Source organism: Torulaspora globosa, chromosome 4 (genome assembly GCF_014133895.1).
Source record: "Torulaspora globosa chromosome 4, complete sequence".
Taxonomy (NCBI): domain Eukaryota; kingdom Fungi; phylum Ascomycota; class Saccharomycetes; order Saccharomycetales; family Saccharomycetaceae; genus Torulaspora; species Torulaspora globosa.
In genome coordinates, this window is record NC_050730.1 from 295,026 (window position 1) to 321,422 (window position 26,397).

Sequence of the window (26,397 nt, forward strand, 5' to 3'; positions counted from 1 at the left end):
GAATTTTAATCCGTACTAGTCAGATATAGTCTTCGCGCAGTTCGAAGAGATGCTCTTAAAGTAAAAGACTAGCTTTAGACCGATACTACTCGCAGTTGAAAGCTACCTACCGCATTGATCAGTGCTTCTCAACTTCACAGATGCAGAACGAACCGATGTTCCAGGTCCAGGTGGACGAATCGGAAGACACTGAGTGGAATGACATCCTAAGGCAGAAAGGCGTTATACCTGAAAGACCACCATCACCAACAGCACAACTTGAGGAGGCATTGGCAGAAGCCATTGCCAAGCAGCATGAAAGCAGACTGGAGGGCAAGGATATTTCGGATCTTGAAGAATTGGAGGACGAGGAAGACGAAGAGTTTCTGGAGCTATACAAGAGGAAAAGATTGGCTGAAATGGCTAAGCTCCAGGAGAAATCGAAGTTTGGCGAGGTTTATGAGATAAATAAACCTGAATATAGCAAGGAAATTACCGAGGCAAGCATGGGATCAACTGCAGATACCGACGACGCTGGCGAGGCCAATGAAGAGGAAAGCTCCAAGAGCAAAACTGAGGGCGTGTACGTGTTTGTACATCTTGCATTGCAAAGCAAGCTACAGAGTCGTGTGCTTTCGCATATGTTTCGCCAATTGGCTCCTAAGTTTCGTGAGATTAAATTCGTTGAGATCAAAGCAAATAGAGCCATCGAAAACTATCCTGAGGCTAACTGTCCCACACTTTTGGTGTATTACAAGGGAGATGTGATTAAGAACATGATAACGCTCCTGGAGTTGGGTGGTAACGATACCAAGATCGGAGATTTTGAAGCGCTTATGGTCAAGATAGGTGCCGTCGACGATCGTGATGGAAGGCTACTCATTAACCAGGAGAGCGAGGAAGCATTAGAGGCCAAGAAACTGACTCTACAACATAAGGGTATCAGGTCTGGAATCAATGGGAAATTCAATATTGGTGTCGGACGCAATCTAGCCGATGAAGATGACGATTTTTTTGATTGATGTAGACAACAAACATGTAATTAATTAACTCGATGAGATAGAATGCAATGATTTTTCAATTTACTTGCAAAACGGAATAAAACAGGAGGTAGGCTTGCTCGTTTAGCGATTCTTCTTGTGTCGCGGAGGAAACCATAGAATCGCTGAACTTGAACCACCGCCTACCCGCTATCTTGACCGTAGCTACGTAATGTCCTTCATTCACAGTTCCCTTGTGAGAAATCACTCCAATCAGTTCGTAGATTATGTCGGGAACTTTAACTTCAGGATTACCGGAATCACAGTAATCACGCATGTTCAAATAGGGCGGATACTCGATGAAATCGTTTAACTTCAAACTATTACCATTCAGCAGGTGCTCAAATCGCTTGAGTTGCAGCACCAAGACCGTTGGTAACTTGTGAATGCTTAGTCTCTTGATGGCGTCTTGCGAAGTATTGCATCTTGGGCAATGGTAGTTGAAATCATGCAGTTGTTCTTTCCTATGAAAGCTGTCCAGACAGCTATAAAGGTTCGACTTCCCCTTAATGTCGAGGGAGAGATCCATGAACGGATCTATCGTTGTCTTGGAATCGTTGTTACATTCTGGACAGACAATCGAACTCTTGAGTAAACCCTGGAATGTGGAATGAGAGATGCAATTGCAGCGATAGTCGGAGATCGAATCATCAACCGATCCGCCGTTGCAGACTTGATAATCATGATGCAGCCGATTGAGCAAGAACTGCCAAAACTCGTGCGCATCCTGCTGCGAGTACCCAGCCAAATTTTCATTTATCTTCCAGGAGCAGATCAGCAAGCCAATGAACCCGGAACACATTGACTGCAGCTCGTCTCCAGCGTGTTCGCTTGAAGGAGCTCCATAAAACTCTGTAATCATCTTGTCCAGCGCACAGGATACGCAACTCTTAGGGTCCTGACTGGGACACTTGTTGCTATGCGACTGAGTGATCGAGTAGTTGAAGAAATACGGATTTCGAATGAGTATCTGAAGTATGCTACTCATGAAGCAGGTCGAGCCCAGGTTCAACAGTCCGCTCAAGCCATCCCTGCGGTTCACGGCCGGTACCATTGTCTTCATGGAAACGTCATCCCAATATTTATTCAGCATCGAAGCCATGACTAGCTCATTGTCCCCAATATAGTCGCCACATTTGAAGCAAAACAGCAGCCCATTGCTAGAATTTATGCCAAATACATGCCCCACTTTCTTGCTATGGGCCAAGAAATGCTTGCCGTTCCAACAACCACAGAATCCGCACTGCAAGCACATGAAGTTCGATCCAGAGTTGATCTCGTGGCACTCTGAGCATCTCATAGCGTAAAGATACTTGTCTCTTGCACTGAAATGCCTGATCATATATCGTGCTGCGTTGCACGTCTTCAAGACACCTTCCTTCGACTTCTCATTTTGAAATACTTGTTCGATATGTTGACAATCCCCCATAATTGCAACACTGGCCCCTCTTTGGCTCTACCAATTCACTTTTCCCTCCACGATCTGCTTCTAGCTACTTCCACCGCCAGACTTCTCCTGAAACCGGTTCAAAAGCCTCTCACTTGCCCAAACTTGCCCAAAAAGCCTAACTCGACTGCTAAACGACCCTCCTCAGCCAAATGCTGCTTCTCAACTCACCGTTGAAGCTCGACTACAAATTTCGAATTTGATATATACTACTAGTGTTGCTTTTACAACCATAGATCAAACCTTCTTAATACTGGCAAGAGCTGGCAAGGACACAAGAGAGAGATTGAGACCTCAGACAAGATCAATTGAGGGCTAGATGGCTAAGAAGATACTGGTGTTGCACGGGCTGGCACAGTCTGGGGATTATTTCAAGTCTAAGACGAAAGGTCTTCGGAACGAGCTGGAGAAACAGGGATACGAGTTGTTGTACGCTACTGCTCCCAATAAGTACCAGCCAGCGGACATTCCGGACAGCTTGGGTGATGTATTGACCAGTGAGGCAGCAGAGAGCCATGTTCTAGCGTGGATCGAAGACGATTTGCAGCACGATACTTATAGACTACCGGAGACAACTATCGACTATCTGCACGATTTTGTGCTTGAGTATGGTCCTTTCGACGGCGTGCTGGGATTCAGCCAAGGGGCTGGAGTCGCTGGATATCTTATGACGGACTTCAACGGGCTTCTCAGGCTGACAGCCGAACAGCAGCCACCGCTGCGTTTCTTTATGACATTCAGTGGATTCAGGTTCAAACCGGAGCAATACCAGGCGCAGTACGATCGGAATCCAATATCCGTTCCCTCATTGCATGTCCAGGGAGAGCTGGACACCATCACCGATCCCTTCAAGGTGGAACAACTGTACAACTCGTGCACTCCAGAGAGCAGGACTTTCCTGAAGCATTCTGGTGGTCATTACGTCCCAAACTCGAGGGGATTCGCCAAGAAGGTTATAGAATGGCTGCAGAAGGTCGATAAATAGAGAAGGCCAATTTATGCCCGATGTGTAGTTCGGTCCGTATTCTTTAGCTCGCGCAACCGCTTGTTTAGAGAACTATCTTACTTGTTAGTGCATTGTAGAGCGCAATACTGGCCTCGTTGCTCCTGCTCATCATTAATCGAGGATGGCCGTTGGCAATGGTGGCGGTGGAAGAATCCTGATGCTTCATGGGTTCGTTCAGTCGGGCAAGATCTTCTCTTCCAAGACAGGTGGATTGCGTAAAAGCTTGAAGAGATTAGGCTACGAACTATACTATCCAACAGGACCCATAAGAGTGAATAAGGAGGCTATAGCGAAGCTGCATGGCTGGCCGGAGCAAGATGGCAAGAAGGATCTCAGTCTCGCCTCTCAGTTCGACAGCTCAGACTCTGTGGATCAGATATACGGTTGGTACCTGCGAGAAGGCCCAGATCTCAAAGAGTTCAACATAGAAGAACGTACACTGGATTACTTACATGACTACGTTGTCGAAAATGGCCCATTCGATGGCGTAATGGGCTTCAGCCAAGGAGCCGGCTTGGCCGGCTACTTGCTCACCAACTTCAATCAGCTCCTGAACCTCTCTGAAGAACAGCAGCCTAAGCTGAAGTTTTTTGTTAGCTTCAGCGGGTTCAAGTTCGAAGCTGACCAGTTCCAGCAATCATATGGCGATAAACCCATGGCGATTCCCTCTTTGCATCTGCAGGGCGAACTAGACACAGTTGTCAGCGAGGAAAGATCGATGAAGTTGTACAATTGCTTTGATGCAGCAACTAGACATCTTATTAAACACCCTGGAGGACATTTCGTACCCAATTCAAAGAACGTTGTAACTCACGTCACCAATTGGATCCAGAACATTGAATCTACCAAGAGCAGACCTACTCTCGAGAGAACATCTCCCAAGCCCGATGGTCCAGAACTAGACGACGATCTGATGGATATGATCAATTCCATGGGAAAGATATAGACATCCATTTTCATGCTGTCGCCACGATGTATAGTTGGCATCTTGGGCAGGCCGAGCATAATTCAGCCTCCAAGGAACCAAGTGAATATTGTGAACTACATAGCCAATCACCTGCAATGGTGCAAACGCTGAGAAGGTCAAGCATGGCGAATTGAAGTATTTCAAGTGTCTCTCTCTTTATGCTCAAGATAAGCCTGCGCGCTCCTTATCATAGCAGCAAACCTGGTATATGATAAGAAACACCAAGGCTAAATATTTAACACATAACGCTCTTCAGGTTCTCAAATCTCCCATTGCTGAAATTCTGTCGCTGGAGAAGTCGGGTATGATGACTTCTCGCACTATCAGGATTGCTCAATTAGTATGTGCTAGTATATGGTGTCTCTTTGCTGCCGGGATAGTGTTTGGTTTCGCAGCTTTCAAGACTATATTGATAGATGAGGGAATCTATTCGGGTTTGTGCCACCGGGATGAAGCTCCTAAGACTCCCGATCCAGCAGCACCGTGTATTGAGCAGGACTTGAAACTAAATCTGCTATTCACTATCGCCGCTGCTGTGACCAATGTTATTGCTCTACCCGTTGGTTGGATTCTAGATTACTACGGACCACGTATCTGTGGAATTGCTGGTGCTATGTGGCTTATGGCAGCCTCTTTTACCTTCAAATGGTCTAAACACCTGGAGTCTTATATTGATCCATACATGACGGGTTACACTTTGCTTGCAATCGGAGGTCCTTTTGTGTTCATATCATGCTTCCAACTAGCCAATAGCTTCCCTCAGAGATCGGGCACGATTTTGGCGCTAATCAGTGGATGCTTTGATTCGTCATCGGCATTGTTCCTGTTTTACAGACTACTGTACCAAAAATGGAACCACAGCCCTCATTTGTCGAAGTTCTTTTCGATTTACTTGGTCGTGCCCGTATTCATCATCTTCTGTCAACTGGCAATCATGCCTCACCGCTCTTATAAGACCCAGGCCGCTGTGGCTAAGCTAACAACTGAAGGTTTGGACGAAAATGGACATTTATTGGAGGGCGATGATGGGTCTGCCATCACTAGCGATGTTTGTGAGCGTCAATCATTATTGGCACAAGATGCTATGGAACTAGAACAGGATAGACAGTCGCATAATACTGGTCGCAGAAAATCCGTCCTCGAGACCTACGTAGAAGCGAAGTTGGAGGAGAAAACCGGCGGAGCGTTTGGTATCCTACATGACTATTCATTGAAAGCCCAACTCCGCAGTCCATTGTTTTTCCTAATGGTGATCTTTGCGACTGTTTGTATGCTCAGAATTAACTACTTCGTTGCCACAATCAGGTCTCAAGAGGAGTATTTACTAGGGGATCCGAGATTAGCTATCCAGATGAATGCTATTTTTGACGTTGCTCTACCGCTTGGGGGCGTTTTATCGATACCGTTCACCGGTTTGATTTTGGATCATTTGGACACTTTGAGCACGCTAAGTCTAGTATTAGTCACTTCCGTCGCCATAGGCGTGCTAGGGTTAATACCACACGCTTTTACAGCGAATTTGATCGGTATTCTCCTGCTTGTCGTTTACAGACCGTTCTACTACACTGTGATTTCCGATTATGTCTCCAAGATCTTTGGATTCGATAACTTTGGGACCGTCTATGGAGCCCTGATATCAATCTCGGGCGTGTGTAATATGTTCCAAAGTGTCCTTGATGACTGGACTCACAACACTTTCAAGATGAACCCATCGCCCGTCAATTCTGTGTTAGTTGTTGCGACAATAATTTCTGGTTTTGCGCTGATCAGGAACCTGAAGTTACATATTCACGAACGACAGGACTTTAAAGTCGCAATTCATCCAGAAACGAGCGAAAGCGACAGCCCCACCTATGGTTCTACTTGAGCATTGAAATTCGATCCCCGGCTCGATGACATAGCCTTTTAACAGCTCACTTACAACTATGGCCATGGAGTTACTCTGCAATTTCCTCTGATTTTAACAATATTCTAACACGCACTGAGATAAAACGGATAATAGTGCAATTGATTGATCCATTCCTATTTTTCTGGCGTCCGTCCATTTACCAAGATTACAGCTGCCTTCGTTAGACAAGCGTCCGCTGCCAGTTTACTTGAAATAACCAACCGTTACAGAATAATTGGCAGATTTTACTGATGTTCAAGGCATCCGAGGATGATCATGCTAAATAGTTGGTGACTTTTTAAAATTTCTTACTTTTATATATAATGATTTTGCTCACTGCAAGATGAACTTATATAAAGTGCAACGTCAGTAAATTGAAGGTTTAAACAGATTGAAACAGAAAGGTGGTGGAAACGCTCCTAAGCAAAATTTCTACATGGTTAGCAATGATGCAGAGATTGTAAAGACCATTATCCTTCCCTCAGAAGCTGACAAAAGTGCTCGAAGGGAAGAGATGACAAGACTGAGCGACAAGAGGGCTAAACTAAACGAAGAGATAAAGGAATTCTCGCACACCATCAGACCAATAGAGTTTGAATCATACCATGAATTCTTCCTGATTCATACATTCAAGAAGGGAATATCAGCCAGTGGACACGTCGATATAGAGAGGTTGAGAAGTAGAAATAATGGCACGGCCTATCGTAGGTCGAAGAGACATGCGGATAACGGTACCGGAATACCAAGCACATCAAGTTCTAATAGTACGTTATCCGATGATGAGGATACTGAGAATGATGAGGACGGTGAGCACAATAGAAGCCCTTTCCTTGACGCTGACGGCGATAAAGCGCTGGATGATTCCAAGAATAGCTCAACAAAGAGAGTTACGAGAGCTCAGTTGGCAGCAAAGAAGGAGTTGGAAAAGGAGAGTGAATCACAGGAGAAGCAGCTTGAGAAGTCGGATAGAACCTTAATCAATGGCGATATATCTGTTGCCAGTATAATAAAAAAACCAGAACCAGATGGTAACATTCGAAGGTCCTCAAGGCTATCCCAAAAGACAAGCGAAGGATCTGGTCTAGGTTCTGCTGGGACGACCTTCATAGATGTTGACACTGTACAGATCAGAGACCTCTATGAGTCGCTAGTGCCCAAGGTGAAGGAACCGTATAGACGCTCAGATTGGGTACTGCCTTCGAGAAATAGATACACCCCAGAAAAGCAGATGCGCACCAAGCACTCTCACGAGGTCGTTAAGGTCAACGAGTTGGTAGGAACTGACAGGATACGAAGCGTTTTATCCAAATTCGAAGGCGGTGTGGCCGGTGTCAGGAAACGAACCTAAATATTATGAAGGCTTTCTTATGGTTATCTATAAACTTGTATATTTCCATGAAGTTGAGCTGCTAAGCCGTTATTTCAAATCCTGATAATGAATTGGATTTTCCTCTACCAGTCCAATATCAGCCTGTGAAAGATCCAACCATGTCACGGCGTCAAAAGCACTGTTTCCTTCCGTCTGTGACCTAATGTCCGCATCTTTGGTGGTAATCAAGGATATGGCATCATAACCGCCAGCGCCTGGTAGCACTGCTGTCAACACACCGTCTAACCACATACAGGCATCTAGAAGCTCTGTTTGTACTGAGGGCTCGATATCAGCACCGCTTTCTTTCGTGATCAATCTAAAATTCTCACGTATACAGTTGATACAATTTCTCAACTTAGCTAATTCAGAGAACGCCATAATTCGTTTATATCCGCCCCCATTCAGTGCTTCCATCATCTGGGCGTAGCGGTTTGGGTCTTTAGCTGCCAAGGAGTTCAGAACGCCCAAAGTTTTGATGAACTCCTCATTAAGGCAGTTCAGCTCTTCGTAGACATCCAGACTACGAGGCAAATTCGCATTATACCAGGAAATGACCTTTGCAACCAATTTCGTAGTTTCTGACCCGCTATTAACGTCACCCATCACCAATCTAAGCTGGTCAGGAAGTCTAACTCTCTCAATAGTCACCTTCCAATCAACCTGATTCACAAGTGATCTCAGTTGCTGCCCATAGATCTGTCCCGCACTATGCTCCGGCAAATCAGTTATCAATCTAGGGTCGAACCTCTGATACATAATCGAGCCAAACGTTGCCGCAGCAACGTCAAAACCACTTCCGACTTTTCCCTGTGCCTGGCAATGAGCCACTTGAGCGAGGTTGTGGATTAACGTCAAGTCTTGATCTCGGTTAACATCCAAGTTTGGATTGAATACAGATACCAAAGCAGCCGTAACCACTGTTGCCAATCCAGCAGATGAGCCCAAGCCGGTCTTAGGAACTTCAGTAATGGAATGAGAATGATACGAAAACTCCTTGAATGAATTTCTCTTAAGAACACTACCTGCCTGTGAGTGGTATCCAGAATCTGAGAAGATCTCAATCTGGATGTCCAGCTTATTGGACAAGTCTGGCTTGAAGTAAGTGAATACATTGAAAATGGCCATTTCAATAAATGGGTTTCGCTTCCCGTCCACTGAATTAGGGAAGAATGCATTATTCTCTTCAACAATATATGACCAACTGTCGTTGTTAAATTGTGAACTTGTTACAGTCACTCTTGTGTGATTATCTTCCGATTCATGTTTAGACACCACACCATGCATACGTGCAGAAAGCGCAACCACATAGGACTTGTACTTAGGATCAAGCACTAGGTAACCACCAACCAGCAACGCCTTTCCTGGAGCACTGAATGCTCTTGATTCAACCATAGGACCTCTGTTTTTCTGCCATGTTGGTGATAGTAAATACTTCAGATTAAATTTTAGACCATCGTGCTATAGAAAAGCCTTTACCAGAGTATATACACTAATTAAATATCCACTTAAGCTTATTCACCGGACGCTTCGAACAATTGTGACGGCAATTTGCTAGCACTCATCTGACAGTTTAACAGGAGCCTTCTTCATTCCAGATATTGGTTCCGCTACGGTCTTTCACATGTGTTAAAGCCGTCAGCGTTTCCTAGATGGGATTCGTCCCTTCTTCTTACTCTTGCGCTTGCTTTTGAGCTGCCGCTTATTCTTTTTACGATGACGACCAATATCGATGGCATCGTCATGAGGCCTTTTGCGCTTAGCTGCGAGGATTGTTTGCTTCGCGGTTGAACTTTGCATCTTCTCGCCTGGCTCTGCGTTTGCTGACTCGCCAACTGAACTTCCGGTTTCCTCCTCCTTGTTTTGAGTATCTTCAAGCCCCAGAGGTGGCGTTGCTTCTAAAAGAACAGGTACCCGTACATCAGAGCAGCCGTCAGCACTTTCAACTGGTATACTTTTTACGTCCTCGCCCGCAGATTGGTCAGCGATATAGCAGTCGGCCGAATTGTCACTCTCAATGGATGCCGACCTGCTCCGCGGCTGGTCATTACTTTGCTTAGCACTTGTAGCATCTTCCATCAATTCAGCTGGTTCGACAGCATTCTCAATTTCCGATTCAGATGGCGGGTCAGAAGGAAGGTAAGAGGGCAGTTTATCTGTGGAATGATCATGCAGCAAACGAGGTGGCGCCTGATCCTGTTCTATTTCTTGGCGATTTGGGCCTGTCAACTGACAGTCTTTTTGCAAAGACGCGAAGGTACTACCTATCATCGTGGACTCAGCTGGGTATGTGTCATTATGTGGGATAACATTGAATTCCAAGGAACCTTGGTCCTGGGAAGGCTTTTCTAAATATATTTCGATCTCTCGATCAACCTCGACATTGACTACCTTGTCAACAGTAGTGGTCTCTCCACTTTGCAGGTCACTATCTTCAGTTTTATCTTGCTGCGTCGAAAACACATGCTTGACGTTGTCGGCCAGCTGCTGCAATGTGCGGATATGAGAGATTGTTTCATGAGCGGTTGCTGGCGAAGGGCCAACGCTTTCATCGGCGTCATGGTTTGATGGGCTGGTTGGTTCCTCGGGATTCCTGATATCTTCCTTCTCAGTTAAATCAATATGTCCGCGATCATCTTCTTCCCGCTCCTGCTCGTTTTGCTCATTATCCGTTTTTTCGATAGTAACTGATCTCTCAATAGCAGTGCATGGCCCACGAAACTGGATACCCTCTCGAGGATCAGCTGGACGCTGGTTTTCTCCCATGGAATCTTTGTCTTCATAATTATGTTCAGTGACTTGAAGGCTCTCGACATCATCAATTACATTATGAATAACTGTCTCTTCACCTGTGGCATTTTCCTTTTCGGTAGAACAAGCAAAGTAAATGTCTTTTTCATCACTTGCAGAGTCGTCGACATTGGATGTCTTATTTGCTTCGTGGCTCTCAGGGTATTGTAAACTTTCGCTTCTCTGAAGCTTCTTTTCAGTGAGGTCAGGGACAGTCTTATTTTCGCTCATTCCAGTGTATTTCTGGTCATCGTCAAAAGACCTTGCGCTGTCCACGCCGCAGTCTGGTTCGCTTTCGGAATCCTCACGATCAAGTACGTCAAGAGTCTTAACAAAATCGCTTGCAACATTTCCGACCTCCTTGATTCCGCTAACAAGCGACGATATTGCCCGTAGAGGCGAAGATAGAAGTCTTCTCGGCAATGATAGGGCAGCTAATTGTACAGGGAGTTTGCCGGTGCAATCAGGCTTGATAGGAGCTTCATGAGGGTTTTGGTCGGAGTCCATAGCTGAAGCGGCAGGTGGAGAAGCCTCGGATTCAACGGTACCTTCTTGATCATCTGGAATTTCTGTCTCACAGGGAATGAAAGCAGCGCTGACGCTCTCGGAAGGCTTTGAGTCGTCTTCTTGCGTTCCTGGTGGGCTTGTGCGCACAGAAGGAAGCTGCTCAGCGAAATTGATGCCACTAAGACTATTGGCCTCATTTCTATCGAAGAACGGAATCTCGATGATAGGTCTCGTTTGAACTACACTCGATAGACTATCTTCAGAGGAATCAGTGTCTCCGACGGACTCTGGAACAATAGTCATGGCAGTCCGCACTTCCCCATCAAAGGCCTGCTGCGCCAAAGTTTCCGGCATAGACTCGGCCACCTCGATTAAAGGTCTAGTCTGGATTGCAGGAAGCGATGTCATCACAATATCGGATTTTATTTCTTCAACAGCCACAGCAGAGGTTTCACATTCAGAACTACTTTCTATTTTTCTCGACGCCTCGAGTACAGCTGTCACATAGTCTGAGACTTCTTCTTCATTTGATCGATTTAAATGGTCTGAATTGTTGGAAAAAATATCAGATTGAACTGTTTTCTGATCGACGCCAACATTCTCTTCAGATCTAGCACTGAGGATTACTGTGTCAAGGACAGGAGTTTTCCTATCGCTTGTTCCAAGATATCTTGAAGGATCATCGCCATTCTGGTCTTCTGTTTTCTTGCTTAATGAAGCTAGAGTTTTCTCCAGTATTTTGTAAGCGTCTTCGTCTTGTTTCATTGAAAAAGGATTCTCAGCCAAAGGCGAGACGTAGTCCGTCAATGGCTCCACAATGTTGCTGTTGTCTTCATATGAAGTCGTACTGTACGCAGATTCTGCGAAAACAATCTGATATCTGATATTCTCTTGTTGAACGTTCTGCGAGGGATGCCGCGATAGTGGCGCTTCATCGGGAGTGCCATTGAAAGAATGGTATATGGTTGTTTCATTGACCGAAGAGCGATCATCCTCTGAATTATCGAGTTCGTCGTCCCTTTGCCGTTCGACAGCCTCCTCATCAATTTCGATTTCAATTACGCTGGGCGAATGATCATTCGAATTCAATTTTGTATCAACAATTTTCGATCCAGCGACCTGATCATTGCAAAAATCAGCTTCCCTAACAGCGGTCATTGGGTCCTCCTTACACGCTTGGTCTTTCTGCACAGTGTCTGTTTCATTGGCAACATCCTCTTCATTGTCATCTGTTTTGTCATCAAGGCTGCTAAAGGCATCTTCTTTGAGCCCCACTGATGGTTTTACATTACGCAGTGCGTCGCTTATTCTAGCTTCCTGAGCTATTATCCTATAATCAAAAGCGTCCAGAACGTGCTGATTTTCATCCTCGTTGTTCATGAAATGATCGGATCCATCATGGAGATTGTCAACCGCACTTGATACATCAATGTGCTGATTCGATTCTTGATTACCCAATATGTCTATATCATCCAGCTCAGCGAAATCGTCGGCTTCAATCGATGATGATTTCTGACCTTGGGAGCTCTCTCCGCGTACTTCGGGAGAGAAGCTTTGTGATCGATTATCAGCTGGTGAAGAAGGCGAAGAGCCTCTCAGCAGATTCGCGTCATAGACGTCAGCTGTAGAAGCTTCATCATTCGAATCGGCTAGATCTGACTCGCTCAATTCTTCATTTGTATGCTCAACGCGCGGTAGCGCACCCGAACTACGACCGTCTTTATCCAGGTCACTGCTGTAATTATCGCTATTTTCCTCAACACTTAAAACTTCAAAATCCTGCTCATTTTCTTCTTCTCTATTCAATGGGGAAGCAAGCTTTTCCTCTCTGTCGCCTTCGTCGCTAAATGGCATGGCCTCATCGTCCCTCTGTGATTCATGTCCCGCTTTCTCGAGGTTAGAAAGTTGCGTTATACTATCCTGCTCCTCATCACTCAAATTCTCTCCCGGTTCGTCAATTCTGTCCGACGCATCCTCATCCCATCCCTCTTCACTTTTGTAATTCTCCTCTATATCCGCTTGATCAAGCTCACTTTCCTCGCTTGTGGAGCTCAAAACTTCCACTACATCGTTTGCACTCTCTTGTGGCGAATAATTCGACGAAGCATTCGCATCGGTAGCGCTCTGCTCCTGTTCATCATAATCCGACGCTTCGCCGAAAAGTTCTGATTGCAAGCGTGACGGATCAACAGGCATTGCCGGAGCATCTGGACTTCCTACCGCTTTCCTAGCAATGTCCCCCTCTCTGGAGTAGTCCAAATTGACATCTTCAGAATCCACAAAGCTATTGTACAGTGCATTATTAATATTCTTAAAAGAAGTGTCTGTCCCGTAGCCATTTCTTGATGTGTCCTCATCACCCCTAGTAAGAATATTCTCAACTAATCTTTCATGAACTGAATTCCGTCTTCTTGCTTCCTCTATCTCGACTTGGAAAGCTCTTTCCTCTTCTGTTAGTGACGACAGTATAGAACGACCCCTTTTTATCATGGATTCTATCCACCTTAATGCCTCCGAATCTTTACCATCGAGACCAGTTCCACTTCGGCTTATTGAATTGTAATTCCTGCTTCTCACTGTCCCTCTTGCCTGGTCCCTAGATATATTCACAGCTCTTCCCTTGAACCGATGTTGAACAACTGAGTCGAAACGCTTCCAGTTCCTCCTAGGCGTTGCCAGATTAAGTCGGCTGTCCTTCTTGACCTTGTCAGGTCTCTTGGTCATATCTGGCAGTTACTCTCTGTACTTTGATCGATAACCTGCTTTAAACAGGTTCTTCAAGGCATCGATTGTGAAGCGCGACTTTACAAAGCTACTAGAAAGAACAGCTGTTAGAATAAGTCTGCCAGAGCTGGCAATCAGGTAGTCATATATGACCAGCAGTGAAGTCAACTCAACCGGGGCTGTGTACGTCAGCTACTTCGATCCGTTTGACATCTTTGAGTCCATAAAACAGCCGTTTTTGGAGCTATTCCCTCTACGAAACGTTCACTGGAAAGCGTTCAATGGGAGTTTGAAGACGGTTGATGAGATTCCAGTGAATCTCGTTACTGAAACTAAGACGTTTGAGAGAGAGAATGAGGACATAAGGCTGTTTATCAGGCTTGTGGTGGTCAATTGCATCTCCGCAGATGATTACAGGGCTAAAGTTCGTCCTCTAATTAAGCAATGGCTTACGCCTAATGAAAACGGTGATTGTAAAAAGGATATGGCACGGTCGCCATTGCCAGTTATATTGCTCTACGCAAACTCGGAAGTTATGGACTTCAAGCTTTTTAAATCGACGTCGCTGATCGACAAAGTGGCTAAAGATTTCCCTGACGTCAAGGCACTGGAGCTCAAATCTGTGTATAAATCACCTAAGGAGAAGGAGGAATTCTGGGGCCAGATGAGCCAACACATAAAGTCGTGCGTGTTGGATGTCTTTCAAAGTCGATTAATGTACAACCAAGATGAATTGGAGAAGGTAACAGACACGGAATACGTGTCACAGGAGATGCTCTTCAGAGAGAATATTTTGGAATTATACCTGGCTCTTAACATGCTTGAAGAAGCTAAAACGGAACTGGAACAGATAAAGCATTGCCTATGGAACAAATCAATGAAGGAACTACCGAATGGGGAATTAGAACACTCATTCCTGCTTTCGCAAGAGAATAATGAACAATTCCGAATAGGTGAGGCACTTGCCGCTAAGCAGCTTACGAAGTATGAAGCAGAGAAGTATTTTTTTGTTAAGGAGTTTCAAATATTCATGAGAGACAGTCCAAACTCAATGAATTATGGCGGATTGTATAAACTTATTCGTCAATTTTTACGCTCTGCCAGCTTACTTTTCATCCAAGAAAAAGGTTTTCTAGAGTTCAAGATCTCGTTTCTTGATTGTTGCCTTCTCCATCTGCGTCACAGACCTCAATCACCATTAAAAGAAGTGACAGCTGAACTTCTTCTAATAAGACGAGACTGCTGGCTCCAAGGTGTACTTGGTTGCACCAACTTTTCATTAATAGGCAAAATATTTCCATCAACAGACACCCATTACTCTTTCGACAGGTACCAATATACTTATGATACAGAACAAGTGTTTCACGAAACGTACGCAAAATATACAAAGGAAATTATCTCACTGCTTAGCCAATGCGAGGAAATGCGGCAGCGAGCCGTAGATATCCTATCCATTGAAATAGGGTTTCTGCATTATCAGAGAAAGGAATACGACAAGGCTGTAGCGCTTTTTCTTTCTTGCTATGAATATTATATGCAAAGCAGGTGGGATTTGATAGGAATCGAAATCCTGAAGGTATTCATCGACTCTTTGGTTCAATGTTCCAACCTTAGGGAGCTCGAAATCGATGACGAATTGGTGCCAGCATCTGTGGTACTCAGTAATGCATATTTGAATATCGTGAGAATATCTAAGGATATCGCGGAAAAAGGCGAATGGTGGAGAAAATTCACAAAACTACAGCAAGCTAATCCGACAGACCTTGTTTATGCTACGAAGGATCTATTCCAAATCTCTTTGGAAGATCACGTTCGGTTGGCAGGACCCAACATCCTCGAAATAGACGTCATAATTAAGAGCAATGGAATTCCAGAAGATATAAAGGTAGACTCGATTGTACTCGTGCTGAAAAGTTCGGACGACACATTCATGAAGTTTCAACGAGAAGACATGATTTTATCAAGAGGCACAACAAAATGTTTGCTTCAGACTACAGAAATTGCTTATGGAAATTTTAAAGCCGTTTCCTTGGAGATAAGCGTCGATAGTACAACTTTCGTTAAGGAATTCCTTGATAATGACGCTTCTGAGCTTTTAATTGAGCCAATATATGATCCAAGAAGCATCATACTGACGGTGGAGCACGCTCCGCAGCTAAATCTAGGCGAATACGCTCTTCGAATTTCATGCTGCAACTCTGATCGACTGCGTTCTTCAGATGCCGTTATTACTGTACAGCAAGAAAGTTTAAATTCCATTTATCCCGTGAGTTTTACCGAAGACGGCCTAGATAACAGCAAGCATATCACTGAAGTGAATGAAACATGCATTGTGCCTTACTACTTGAAAGAACCAGTGGCTTCATTCTCGGTCACAGCAAACTTCTCCTTCACGAAAATTGATTGTGAGACAAAATTCAGTGAAATTAGGTGTTTTCATATCAATTGTTGTCTTCCAGTATCCGTTTCTGTCGAAGACATTTTCAAAAGAGATCTGTTTATATTCAAATTTTTGCTGAACTCCTCTACAATCGAGAATCCCGTTGTGTTGCACAGCACTAGAATGCTTCCGCCATCTAATTCCAAACAATATGAAATACAAGGCCACTTTCAACCTGAAACGTCTTTGTGCCTCTCTGCCAATATTAATGAAAACTGTCTTAACTGCTATCAAATTACTACAAATCAGTCTTTCATGCCCACAGACTGCTTTCATCTGCAAATAAGCTACAACACGTTAAAAGAGCAACTCGACAATCTGGTTACCGATGCTGTTCTGGTGCAAGGTGACGTTAACTGGTATCATAGATTTGAGCCATGGAAACTAGTATGGCAATCTGGGGTTTTACCACTTTTGCATTATGATTACGACGCTTTTAAAGAAAGTATAGTCATTGTTTTGATTCAAGATAGTTTGGATCTTCAGCGGCTCAGCAAATTCTTCAAGAAATTATCCATTGAAGAAGTGGTTAGCCAAAAAATGACTGAATGCTTGCTTCGAGTCATCGAGGGTGTTCAGTTATCAGACATTGATGTCAATGCATATACAGAGAACCTGGCTCCAAGAAGACTGATGGTTCCTGTGGACCTACCGAAGTTCGAACAGTTTTTTTACGTAAGACTGAATACTGAAGAAAACCATGGGCTTAAGGTAGGAGTGGCCATCGCGTTTTCTATTAAAATTGAAAGTCTGAACGCTAAATGGGGGCATGAAGGCCTTGCTGGCAAGTTTTTATTTGAGATCATCAGTAGCAATGAATGGCTCGTTCATGGTAAGAAGAGGATGCTCATCACCTGCGAAATAACAGAGATCGCACTTCATCTAATCCCACTGAAGAGAGGTTACCTAAATTTTCCAAGAATTGAGATAATTAACATAGAAACTGAAGAGCCTAGTAGGATAGATAATGCCAATTGTTTTGATACAGTCTTGGTTTTCTAATTGAAGTATCCTTATATAAGTTAGTTCTCTTCGGATAACTTTATTGCATTCAGAAGGCTATTTGAATCAGGCTTCGGACTGACCACTTGCGGTTGGATTCCGTTCTCATTGAGATATTTTTCCGTTGTAGGTCCAATGCTGGCGATCTTTATCTTAGTATCAGGATGCTTCTTGAGCTCCAATAGTATTTCTTCTGTACCTTGGGGACTGAAGAGAACGACCCAACTGTGGGGTGAAACGACCTTTTGAAATCTCTCTAAATTGTCCTCTAGATTCACAGTTTGGTATGTCACTACTTCTTTAACCTTGAAGCCTTTGCTGGATAGCTTATTAGGAATTACATCTCTGCGAATTTGGCCAACCAATGAAAGGATCTCAGAGTCTCTCGCCGCCTCTTGACCCTGCTCTAGAAGGTCTTGCGTGATCAAATCAGCCAAAATGCTTCCAGTTCCGGCGTTCTTGCCGCCTTTCACATTCTTGAAACCAATCCTCGCAAGGAACTCCTCAGTTGCTGCGCCAACAGCGTAGACAGTCTTGCTCAGTAACATTTCAGCGGTTGCTGAGTTCAGCTTCGGTAAAACAGATTCACTCAAACATTCGACTGTTCTTTGTGAGCTCACAACAATATTCTTTAGGCTCTCGACATAGTCTTTATCGTTGATCAGACCGAGCAACTCTTCAGGGACATGGGTATGTGCTATCAGAGGAACGAAGAATGTTTCATATCCATTTGACTTGAATGCAACTTCGTAATTATCGAGCTGAGCTGTTTTATTCTTCAAGAGGAGCACTCTCATCTGCCTCATGAAGCAGCAGTTTCGGCTTTTGTTGCATTAGTACGTTCTGTAGGCCAATGTTTATGTTGGCAATTCTATTACTGCAGCTTGCACTCGTCATACCACTTGATGAATAATATATAGATTTGCGTACGAAATTAATTATAAGAGGACCTGTAGTTATTGATGTCCATCGATTATTCCCATTCAACTGTAGCTGGGGGCTTGGAAGTGATGTCGTAAGTAACCCTAGCGACACCATCGACTTCGTTGACAATTCTCAAAGCGACTCTCTTCAAGAAGTCGTGTTCGAAAGGGTACCAATCTGCCGTCATGAAATCGGTAGTCTCGATGGCTCTCAAGGCAATGACCTGTTCATAAGTTCTCTGGTCACCCATCACACCAACTGATTTAACTGGCAAAAGAGCAGCAAAAGCCTGAGAAATTTTGTTGTATAGGCCGGCCTTTCTGATTTCTGTGATGTAGATGTGATCAGCCTTTCTAGCAATTTCCACTTGCTCTCTGGTGACCTCTCCGAGGACACGGATGGCAATACCTGGACCTGGGAATGGATGCCTCCAGACCAGGTCATGCGGAATACCCAATAGTTCACCTAGATGTCTAACTTCGTCCTTGAACAACTCTCTCAAAGGCTCGATCAACTTCAATTTCATATCATCTAGTAAACCACCAACGTTATGGTGAGTCTTGATAGTTTGAGAAGGGCCCTTGAAAGAGATGGACTCGATGACATCTGGATAGAGAGTCCCTTGTAGGAGAAATTCAATCTCTTTGCCATCCTTTGGCTTGATTTTGGCGGCTTCTCTCTCGAAGACGTGGATGAAAGTATTACCAATGATCTTTCTCTTCTTCTCCGGGTCAGTGACACCTTTCAATTTGTCCAAGAACTCATCGGAAGCATCGACAACGGTCAGATTGATTCCCAAACCATCAACCAAAGTCTTCTTGACGTTTTCAGCCTCGTTCAGTCTTAGAACACCATTATCGACGAGAATAGCGTGGAATCTATCACCAATGGCCTCGGTCATCAATTTAGAAGCAACAGTCGAGTCAACACCACCAGAAACCGCACCAATGACTTCGGCAGTAGGACCAACAAGTTTTCTTATTCTCTGGATCTCTGTGTCAACAAAATTTTCCATAGTCCAGTTTTGCTTAGCACCACAGATATCTATCGCGAAGTTCTTCAAAAGTGTCTTACCTTGAGTCGAATGAGTCACTTCGGGGTGGAACTGAATACCGTAAACTGGCAAACTCTTGTGAGCAATACCACAGTAGGGCGAGTTGTCAGAGGTGGCAACGGTCACATAATCCTTAGGCAACCCGTGAAGTTTATCACCGTGGGACATCCAAACAGTAGATTGGTCAATGCCTTTGAACAATGGGCTTTCCTTGTCAAGGACATTCAAAGTTGAAGGACCATATTCTCTCTTCTCACCACGGCCGACGTGTTTGCCGTCAATCCAAGCCAATTCCTGCAAACCATAACAGATACCCAAGATTGGAACATTCAAATCAAAAATTGCCTTGTCAACGTGTGGGGCACCTTCTTCGTAGACAGAGTATGGACCACCAGAGAGGATCACACCAGTTGGTTTCCAACCCAACTCAGAAATTTTCTGAGTACATGGCAACATCTCAGCGTAGACATTGAACTCTCTCAATCTTCTAGTAATCAAATGAGAGTATTGGGAACCGAAGTCCAACACCAAAATGGTGTCGAACATGTTAGAAACCTGTTCAGACATTGTTATGGGATTCCTTTACGTCGCTAAACCGTGCCACTAATCTCAAACGAGAGGCGATGTCTTGGAAGAAAAATGAGAGCTGGTATAGGTGCAAATATACAAGTCTTTTACCAATTGTCCAATATATATCGTTAAATTACAACTATTCCTTCAGGCGATATGCTGCGATGAGATGAACAACTCTTTTTTTTTTTTTCAAGAAGTCAAAATGCACGATAAGGTGTCATTATATACGCTCAGTTACCCGCATTAAGCAAAATACATTTATATATAAAGCTGGCGGCTAATTACATAAATTCTGTGACTATAACAAACCTTTTTGCATCGGCACCTCTTTCGCAGCTTACCACATTCATACCGATTATGCAGCTTCGAAGTCGATTAATGATCTTTGCTCGTTTTCCGAAGACAGGTATCCATGCCGTGCCCAGTAGGATATTGAAGAAAGCCATCAGGTAAGACCAAAGCTCTTTAGCCCGCTCTGATTGCACATAGAGTGCAGGTCCATATTATAACTCCAAGGGCAACTTAGCCAGCCGCTACTGTGTGCTATATCTCTAGCCCAGATTAGCCGCCCAGGGTGTTCGTGGAAGAAGACATATAAAGTGATACTCTAGTCATGTGATCTGATACCCGGATCGTTGGCGTTTCCTAGCTTCCTTGAGACAGTGGGGGATCATCTGTGTGCGAGGAATGGACCAGCAGAAAGTTCGGTAAAGAAGCCAGCAAGGGTATGCCTTTTTGACAGGCTTTTCGGTGAAATAAATCGTCATTCATTGCCCTGCATTGCGTCAGGTATAGTTATCGGATTTTGGAAGAACAACCTAGGATTTACGGGGACCAATTATAGGCTATAACCTCCTAAGTCAAGGGTGGCGCATCGACGGACTATCACAGACAGCTTAAAAGATTTCGAAAAGCTTATCACAGTAGCAATCACTCATTTAAATGGGCTCCTCCATCAACTATCCAGGTTTTATGGGCAAGACACATACCAGTGGTAAAATAACCCAGAGTTTGCAAAATGCAGGTTCAAAAGTTACCGAAGGAGAGGTCATCGGTCATCAGAACATCATGACGGAAAGAGATGATTCAAGAATTTTCAAGAAACATCTAATCGAAAAAGGCAGCTCCAAAAAGATCGCCCCGCTGGTTACTGCGTCGGCAACGTCAAACTTATCTCTGGCTTTGAAGAATGGAAACGGTGGAGATGTGGGCGGTGAAGGCCTGGGTGTGAAAGCCGATTCTGTTGGTGCAATCTATGAGGATGAGGAGAACGATTACGATGATTATTCCTCATGTGATGAGAAAAATGAGGAATCATTGAAGGACTATAAGCCCGGCGGATATCACCCTGCGTTCAAAAGTGAGAGGTACAAAGATGGTAGATATGTGCTCGTAAGGAAACTGGGTTGGGGCCATTTCTCGACTGTTTGGCTAGCTCGAGATCTGCAAAGTTTGAAAAACAATCACGTTGCCATGAAAATTGTTAGAAGCGATAGAGTTTATACAGAGGCGGCGCTAGACGAGATTAAGCTGCTTAAAAGAGTACGAAGCAATATCGAGGATGATCATTTAGGCGCCAGATATATCTTGAAATTGTTGGATAATTTCGTTCATACGGGGCCTAATGGAGATCATATCGTAATGGTTTTCGAGGTGTTGGGTGAAAACTTGCTGGCACTTATCAAAAAATATGAGCACCGCGGCATACCGATGATTTATGTGAAGCAAATTTCAAAACAGCTGCTTCTTGGTTTGGATTACATGCACAGGCAATGTGGAGTTATCCACACAGATATCAAGCCAGAGAACGTGCTAATGGAAATTGGTGATGTTGAAGGAATAGTACATATGGTGGAACTCATGGATAAACAAAAGAAGGATCTAAAAAGACTGCGCAGAAATACCTCAATTGACTGGTCATCCTCTTCTTCGCCCAATCATTCGAGTGGTATCCAACAAGCAGCGCCAATATCTTCGTCATCTTCGAGCAATGCTCTCGAGACAACAACACCTTTGCAAAGGGTTCCAAGCAGACGAACAAGACGTCATTCAATCATAACAGGTTCACAACCCTTACCATCGCCTTTAAGTTCAACTAATTTTCACGAGATGAAGGCCCAATTTTTGGGACATAGCAATTCTAGCAGTGTTTCATCTTCACAGTGGCATAGTTTTGTCCATTCAAAGAGCAACGTGGCCATTCCTCACCAAAATATAACAGTAAATGGGGGTCGCAGCACTCAAATCAATGAGGAACAATTAGCAAATTCTCTCTCATCATTAGACATATCTCAGGGCGAAGAACCACTGCTAAATGCAGCAGACACATCATCGATAGTAACTCCGGACAGCAGTGTCATACAGATAAAAATTGCTGACTTAGGTAACGCCTGCTGGTACGATGAGCATTATACCAGCTCTATTCAGACCAGGGAGTATAGAGCGCCAGAGGTCTTGCTAGGGGCCCCCTGGGGATGTAGTGCTGATATTTGGTCTGCGGCTTGTTTGATTTTTGAGCTGATTACAGGTGATCTTTTGTTCGAACCAGACGAGGGCCATTCTTACACCAAAGACGACGATCATATTGCACAAATCTTAGAGCTTTTAGGCGAATTTCCTTCATATCTGCAGACGCACGGGAAATACACGAGATCCTTCTTCAACTCGAGAGGCCAACTGAGGAACATTTCCAAATTGAAACACTGGCCTTTGAAGGCCGTTCTCACCGAAAAATACAACTTCCCTCCGGCAGAAGCTCAAGAAATTACCGACTTCCTATTGCCAATGTTCAACCTGGATCCAAGAAAAAGAGCAGATGCCGGTGGGCTGATCAATCACCCCTGGCTCAAAGATACTTTGGGAATGAAAAATATCGGTCTACCCGAGAGGAAGCTATACGGAAGCGGTTCAGATATTCCTGGCTGGTACCAAGAAGTTACGGGACATCCTAGGCATTAAAAGAAAATCACCTGGTCAGCGACCTCTGCTGCGAGGCTGTAAATTACTCCTGCGCAGTTATTTTTTGAAGCTATAGCAACTTCCAGTTGCCACTATTGGAAACTGTATTCTTACTAGTATGTAGATTAGCTTACCTTAGGAGTTTTTCATCCTGGCCCTCTTAGAACTACGCGCGCGCCGCTTTGTTGAACGCGTCAGTGCCAGTAAAGTTGGGCACTCGTTTAATAAACGAAGCGATAATGAGAACGGAATTATAACGGTACAAGCATCAGTATGGGATGAAACACTAATCCCAGCAATAGTCGTTTATAGAAGAGCAATGCACCAAAATCTCTCAACTCTCCTCAAAGAAACAGCATATAAAGATGGCGCTTGGACCATTAAATTTGTGTAGTTGCAACCAAAAAAATCAGTAAACCCCATCGACGAAATCACAAAGCGAGATGATCCAAAGAATTAGAACCTCTGCCTCGCCAAAAAATTTAAGCCTTTTATTCGGAAGCTACGTGGCCGCCACGGCCGGTTTATCCTTCTGGACTAATTTGCAAAACAAGCAGACCGAGTCTTTGATCAGAGCCAGAAGCTCCAAAGGTTTCTAACCTCGTCAGCCGACAATTGGCGTAGTTCCCGTCCTTTTTTTTTTTTGACACAGCTGGGATGTTGCAAAAAGATTGCGCAGTGAATAGCGAACTACATTAGCTCACGTACTTTATAGAGATAGAAAAGAGATGATTCTCAAAGTTGCTTTCAAATTGAATTATTTCTAGTCCAGCAGGACTCTCGCTACACTTCACAGCCAGTGAGGTATTCTCGGCCCTCTGACAAGGACCGCATGCTCTATGTAGGCAATGAAAAAGCAAGAAGACTGGGAACGGATTGTACTCCTACAGCGAACCAAACAATAGACCATCGTGCACAATTGCACGATGCAAACATTTTGGATTAGCACTGTCCTGCAAGAGACAGCACTAGGAGAGAGTTCGATCTACTTCCGGCCATTTGTGCTCGAAGACGACATATGGAGGCGATAGAATGTCAAAGCGTGGTATTCCGGAAGGCATTTAAGCTTTGACCTTCTGGAGAGAAGTAGTGAACTCTTCTTCCCGGTCTTGCGTCGCTCTCTTATATACTGTCAAAGTGCGTTCTGCACAGATTTATCGCTATATACGTTGAGGCAAATTTGACAGTCGCAACCATCAATATCTTGAAAGAAGCATAGATCGGCAGCAGAGCCGTGAATTGGGCTCGACGATATGATTGAATGGAGTGCAAGCGATTCAGACGGCTTCTTCTCTCAAAACTAGGCCTTGGCCTGTTAGCCCTCATCGAAACTTACTGTGTGCCGGGTAACATAGGTTTTTCAACACTTTAAAAATGCACATACAGCGATAGACCAGCTGTTTCTCTTCATTGGAGTCAAGGGAGAAGATTGAATTGATCCATGTGCTCTCATTGGCGTCATCTTACCTGGTGCTTGCGCCCCCGTAGGTGAGATTTCAGATGCCTGATGAGTTCAATCTTTCTCCTGAAGCAACTCACATGGTAGATTGATTTATGGGAAGATGTATCTCCAGCTGTTGAAAAGAGGTTGAAGCCTTTCTCTTCCGCCTCGACTTTCAAGACGTGATACAGTTGGTCATAATTCTTGCCACAGGATTTTCTTGTCTATATGCGTATATCTGTCTCGGTAATCTACAACTCGTCTCTCATGCCACCCTTGGAAAATTCCTTGGGCATAACAACCCTGTACTCTATGAAGAGGTCGCCGAAGCCGTGCTTTCCGCCGGGAGTCGGCATTCCAAAGCCGGCGATGCGCTCCACCTCCCCGTCGTGGACAACGGCGTTCTTGGGTCTCGCAATGCTTATTCTCTTAGTCTCGTCCAGGAACTCGATCTCTTTCTTCCAGCCTCCCGTCAACGCTTCACGGGCGCTGAGCACCTCTGTCCTGTACAAATGCGGTCCGCGTCTTCTGTAGCCCATGTTATTTGTTTTCTTCTCGTGAAACTCGATGAACACATCGCCTGGCTCGAAATCAGCGCCTTTATCCGATTCGCCATGCCTGGTCTCTGTGTAGTGTCTCGCAGCACCCCTGGGGACTCCCACGTGGAACGGTTTTTGCTTCTTGACAACCTTGCTGCCATGGCACCTCGTGCAGTGGTTCTTGATCACATTTCCTTGGCCGCCGCATCTGCCACACATCTGCTGGATTTGCTGCGTCATCATACCCATCCTGATTACTTGTACTACAACACCGCGGCCCTGGCAATCTGGACACTTGGTTACCTGTCCGTCTTCCGATCCAGTGCCGCCGCAATGATCACAGATATCGTTAAGCGCCAGGCTGAAATCTAGCGTAGCACCCTTGTAATACTCCTTAAGCGACAGCTCTTCGCGTACTTTTAAGTTGTGTCCTCGAGGCCTCTGCATGTGGCCAAACCCTCCGCCGCCGGGTCTCCCGCCGCCTCTGTTGAACATTTGCTCAAAGATGTCGAATGGATCGTGGAATCCACTTCCAGAGCCACCGTTAGGCCCTCCAGCGCCGCCATTTTTGAACGCATCGGCACCATATTGATCAAACAGCTTCCGCTTTTCAGGATCGCTCAACACTTCGTATGCTTCGCCGATTTCGATGAACCTGTGGTGAGCTTCTTCATCCCCGGGGTTCTTATCTGGGTGGAACTTCTTCGATAGTTGTCTGTACGACGACTTGATCTCTTTATCAGTTGCATCTTTACTAACGCCTAGTATAGCATAGTAATCTTGAGCCAAACTCAGTGGCACCAACAACAGCGAAAATAGTACGGCCAGACGCAACAGCATGTCTCGCTAACGATGGATCACCTAGCTATGATTGACGGTGGATGAGTCTTGTATTCACTGCTTTTTGAACACCTTGTCAAATGTCGCCCGATGATGCGCGCCCACAAACTGGCCAGATAAAAGGCAGTAATAGAGAAGAAAATTATATTCGATACCTCTTTCTTCAAATCTTTGACCCAGCGCTACAGTAATCTTAAATAACTACACAGCAGGATCCTTGGGACGTTGTTGGTATTGCTTTGTTCTGAACCAAGCTGCAGAAAGAGCAGCATAAAAATCCAAAAAAAAAAAAAAAAAAAATATTAATGATTCCTTGAATTAATAATCAGATATATGCCTATTCTTCGTCATCTTCGTCTTCGCTTTCAAGCGCTGCAAACGCGTTGAAGCTTAAAGTGGGTTTGTCGGTAATTATGTCCTTAGCGTCAGCCGGTCTGGATGACGAAATATTTTTGTTTGGCTTGATTTTTAAAGTCTCTTGTGCGACTTGAACAGGGGCAGCCTCCCTGGGATTCTCCTCCTCCTCCTCATCGCCGCTGCCCTTCTTCTTAGCTTCGAAAGTAGACCAACCATCGGAGTCGGTGGTCACCTTTGGCTTGGTGTGTTTGATCTTGGGTTTTCCGTGGTGGTGAGAGGATCTCCTACGGTTGAAATGGCCGCCATGATGGGCTAGAAACTCCTCCTCCTTCAAAGCTTGAAGTTGCTTGACCTTTTCAAGCATGGCCCTGAATTCCGCGGCATCAAAATTGGGCGTAAGGGTTTCGCTTGGTTTCAAGTGGAATAACTCTTCGATAGTATATCTAACCATTGATTCAGCGCACGTAGATCTCTGGACGTCTCGGTAGGAATTCGTTGCTGTCCCTCCCATCGACTCAACTCGTCAATACCTGTCAAACCTTCGAACCAAGT

General features: G+C 44.6%; 14 protein-coding genes across 14 annotated transcripts; 7 read left to right on the forward strand and 7 right to left on the reverse strand.

Annotated features, from left to right (window-relative positions):
- Window positions 1-140: 140 nt before the first annotated feature.
- PLP2 (Plp2p) lies at window positions 141-1,001 on the forward strand (the record flags this gene model as incomplete). Its single annotated transcript, XM_037283421.1, has 1 exon — window positions 141-1,001. The coding sequence occupies one exon, from the start codon at window positions 141-143 to the stop codon at window positions 999-1,001; it is 861 nt and encodes a 286-aa protein (XP_037139317.1).
- Window positions 1,002-1,056: 55 nt separating this feature from the next.
- Window positions 1,057-2,448, reverse strand: UBP8 (ubiquitin-specific protease UBP8; the record flags this gene model as incomplete). The annotated part of the gene is made up of 1 exon (XM_037283422.1): window positions 1,057-2,448. One exon carries the CDS (start codon window positions 2,446-2,448, stop codon window positions 1,057-1,059), a length of 1,392 nt encoding a protein of 463 aa, XP_037139318.1.
- Window positions 2,449-2,785: 337 nt separating this feature from the next.
- FSH2 (putative serine hydrolase) lies at window positions 2,786-3,451 on the forward strand (the record flags this gene model as incomplete). Its single annotated transcript, XM_037283423.1, has 1 exon — window positions 2,786-3,451. The coding sequence occupies one exon, from the start codon at window positions 2,786-2,788 to the stop codon at window positions 3,449-3,451; it is 666 nt and encodes a 221-aa protein (XP_037139319.1).
- A 142-nt stretch (window positions 3,452-3,593) lies between these two features.
- On the forward strand, window positions 3,594-4,418 carry FSH3 (putative serine hydrolase; the record flags this gene model as incomplete). Its single annotated transcript, XM_037283424.1, has 1 exon — window positions 3,594-4,418. One exon carries the CDS (start codon window positions 3,594-3,596, stop codon window positions 4,416-4,418), a length of 825 nt encoding a protein of 274 aa, XP_037139320.1.
- A 229-nt stretch (window positions 4,419-4,647) lies between these two features.
- Window positions 4,648-6,306, forward strand: FMP42 (Fmp42p; the record flags this gene model as incomplete). Its single annotated transcript, XM_037283425.1, has 1 exon — window positions 4,648-6,306. The coding sequence occupies one exon, from the start codon at window positions 4,648-4,650 to the stop codon at window positions 6,304-6,306; it is 1,659 nt and encodes a 552-aa protein (XP_037139321.1).
- A 457-nt stretch (window positions 6,307-6,763) lies between these two features.
- RFM1 (Rfm1p) lies at window positions 6,764-7,675 on the forward strand (the record flags this gene model as incomplete). Its single annotated transcript, XM_037283426.1, has 1 exon — window positions 6,764-7,675. The coding sequence occupies one exon, from the start codon at window positions 6,764-6,766 to the stop codon at window positions 7,673-7,675; it is 912 nt and encodes a 303-aa protein (XP_037139322.1).
- Window positions 7,676-7,744: 69 nt separating this feature from the next.
- ERG8 (phosphomevalonate kinase) lies at window positions 7,745-9,091 on the reverse strand (the record flags this gene model as incomplete). Its single annotated transcript, XM_037283427.1, has 1 exon — window positions 7,745-9,091. One exon carries the CDS (start codon window positions 9,089-9,091, stop codon window positions 7,745-7,747), a length of 1,347 nt encoding a protein of 448 aa, XP_037139323.1.
- A 243-nt stretch (window positions 9,092-9,334) lies between these two features.
- On the reverse strand, window positions 9,335-13,717 carry ESC1 (Esc1p; the record flags this gene model as incomplete). Its single annotated transcript, XM_037283428.1, has 1 exon — window positions 9,335-13,717. The coding sequence occupies one exon, from the start codon at window positions 13,715-13,717 to the stop codon at window positions 9,335-9,337; it is 4,383 nt and encodes a 1,460-aa protein (XP_037139324.1).
- A 148-nt stretch (window positions 13,718-13,865) lies between these two features.
- TRS130 (transport protein particle complex II subunit TRS130) lies at window positions 13,866-17,159 on the forward strand (the record flags this gene model as incomplete). The annotated part of the gene is made up of 1 exon (XM_037283429.1): window positions 13,866-17,159. The coding sequence occupies one exon, from the start codon at window positions 13,866-13,868 to the stop codon at window positions 17,157-17,159; it is 3,294 nt and encodes a 1,097-aa protein (XP_037139325.1).
- A 20-nt stretch (window positions 17,160-17,179) lies between these two features.
- On the reverse strand, window positions 17,180-17,965 carry HEM4 (uroporphyrinogen-III synthase HEM4; the record flags this gene model as incomplete). The annotated part of the gene is made up of 1 exon (XM_037283430.1): window positions 17,180-17,965. The coding sequence occupies one exon, from the start codon at window positions 17,963-17,965 to the stop codon at window positions 17,180-17,182; it is 786 nt and encodes a 261-aa protein (XP_037139326.1).
- Window positions 17,966-18,132: 167 nt separating this feature from the next.
- Window positions 18,133-19,704, reverse strand: GUA1 (GMP synthase (glutamine-hydrolyzing); the record flags this gene model as incomplete). The annotated part of the gene is made up of 1 exon (XM_037283431.1): window positions 18,133-19,704. The coding sequence occupies one exon, from the start codon at window positions 19,702-19,704 to the stop codon at window positions 18,133-18,135; it is 1,572 nt and encodes a 523-aa protein (XP_037139327.1).
- A 948-nt stretch (window positions 19,705-20,652) lies between these two features.
- Window positions 20,653-22,668, forward strand: SKY1 (serine/threonine protein kinase SKY1; the record flags this gene model as incomplete). Its single annotated transcript, XM_037283432.1, has 1 exon — window positions 20,653-22,668. The coding sequence occupies one exon, from the start codon at window positions 20,653-20,655 to the stop codon at window positions 22,666-22,668; it is 2,016 nt and encodes a 671-aa protein (XP_037139328.1).
- Window positions 22,669-24,360: 1,692 nt separating this feature from the next.
- On the reverse strand, window positions 24,361-25,488 carry SCJ1 (Scj1p; the record flags this gene model as incomplete). Its single annotated transcript, XM_037283433.1, has 1 exon — window positions 24,361-25,488. One exon carries the CDS (start codon window positions 25,486-25,488, stop codon window positions 24,361-24,363), a length of 1,128 nt encoding a protein of 375 aa, XP_037139329.1.
- A 337-nt stretch (window positions 25,489-25,825) lies between these two features.
- CAF20 (Caf20p) lies at window positions 25,826-26,356 on the reverse strand (the record flags this gene model as incomplete). The annotated part of the gene is made up of 1 exon (XM_037283434.1): window positions 25,826-26,356. One exon carries the CDS (start codon window positions 26,354-26,356, stop codon window positions 25,826-25,828), a length of 531 nt encoding a protein of 176 aa, XP_037139330.1.
- Between the last annotated feature and the right edge of the window lie 41 nt (window positions 26,357-26,397).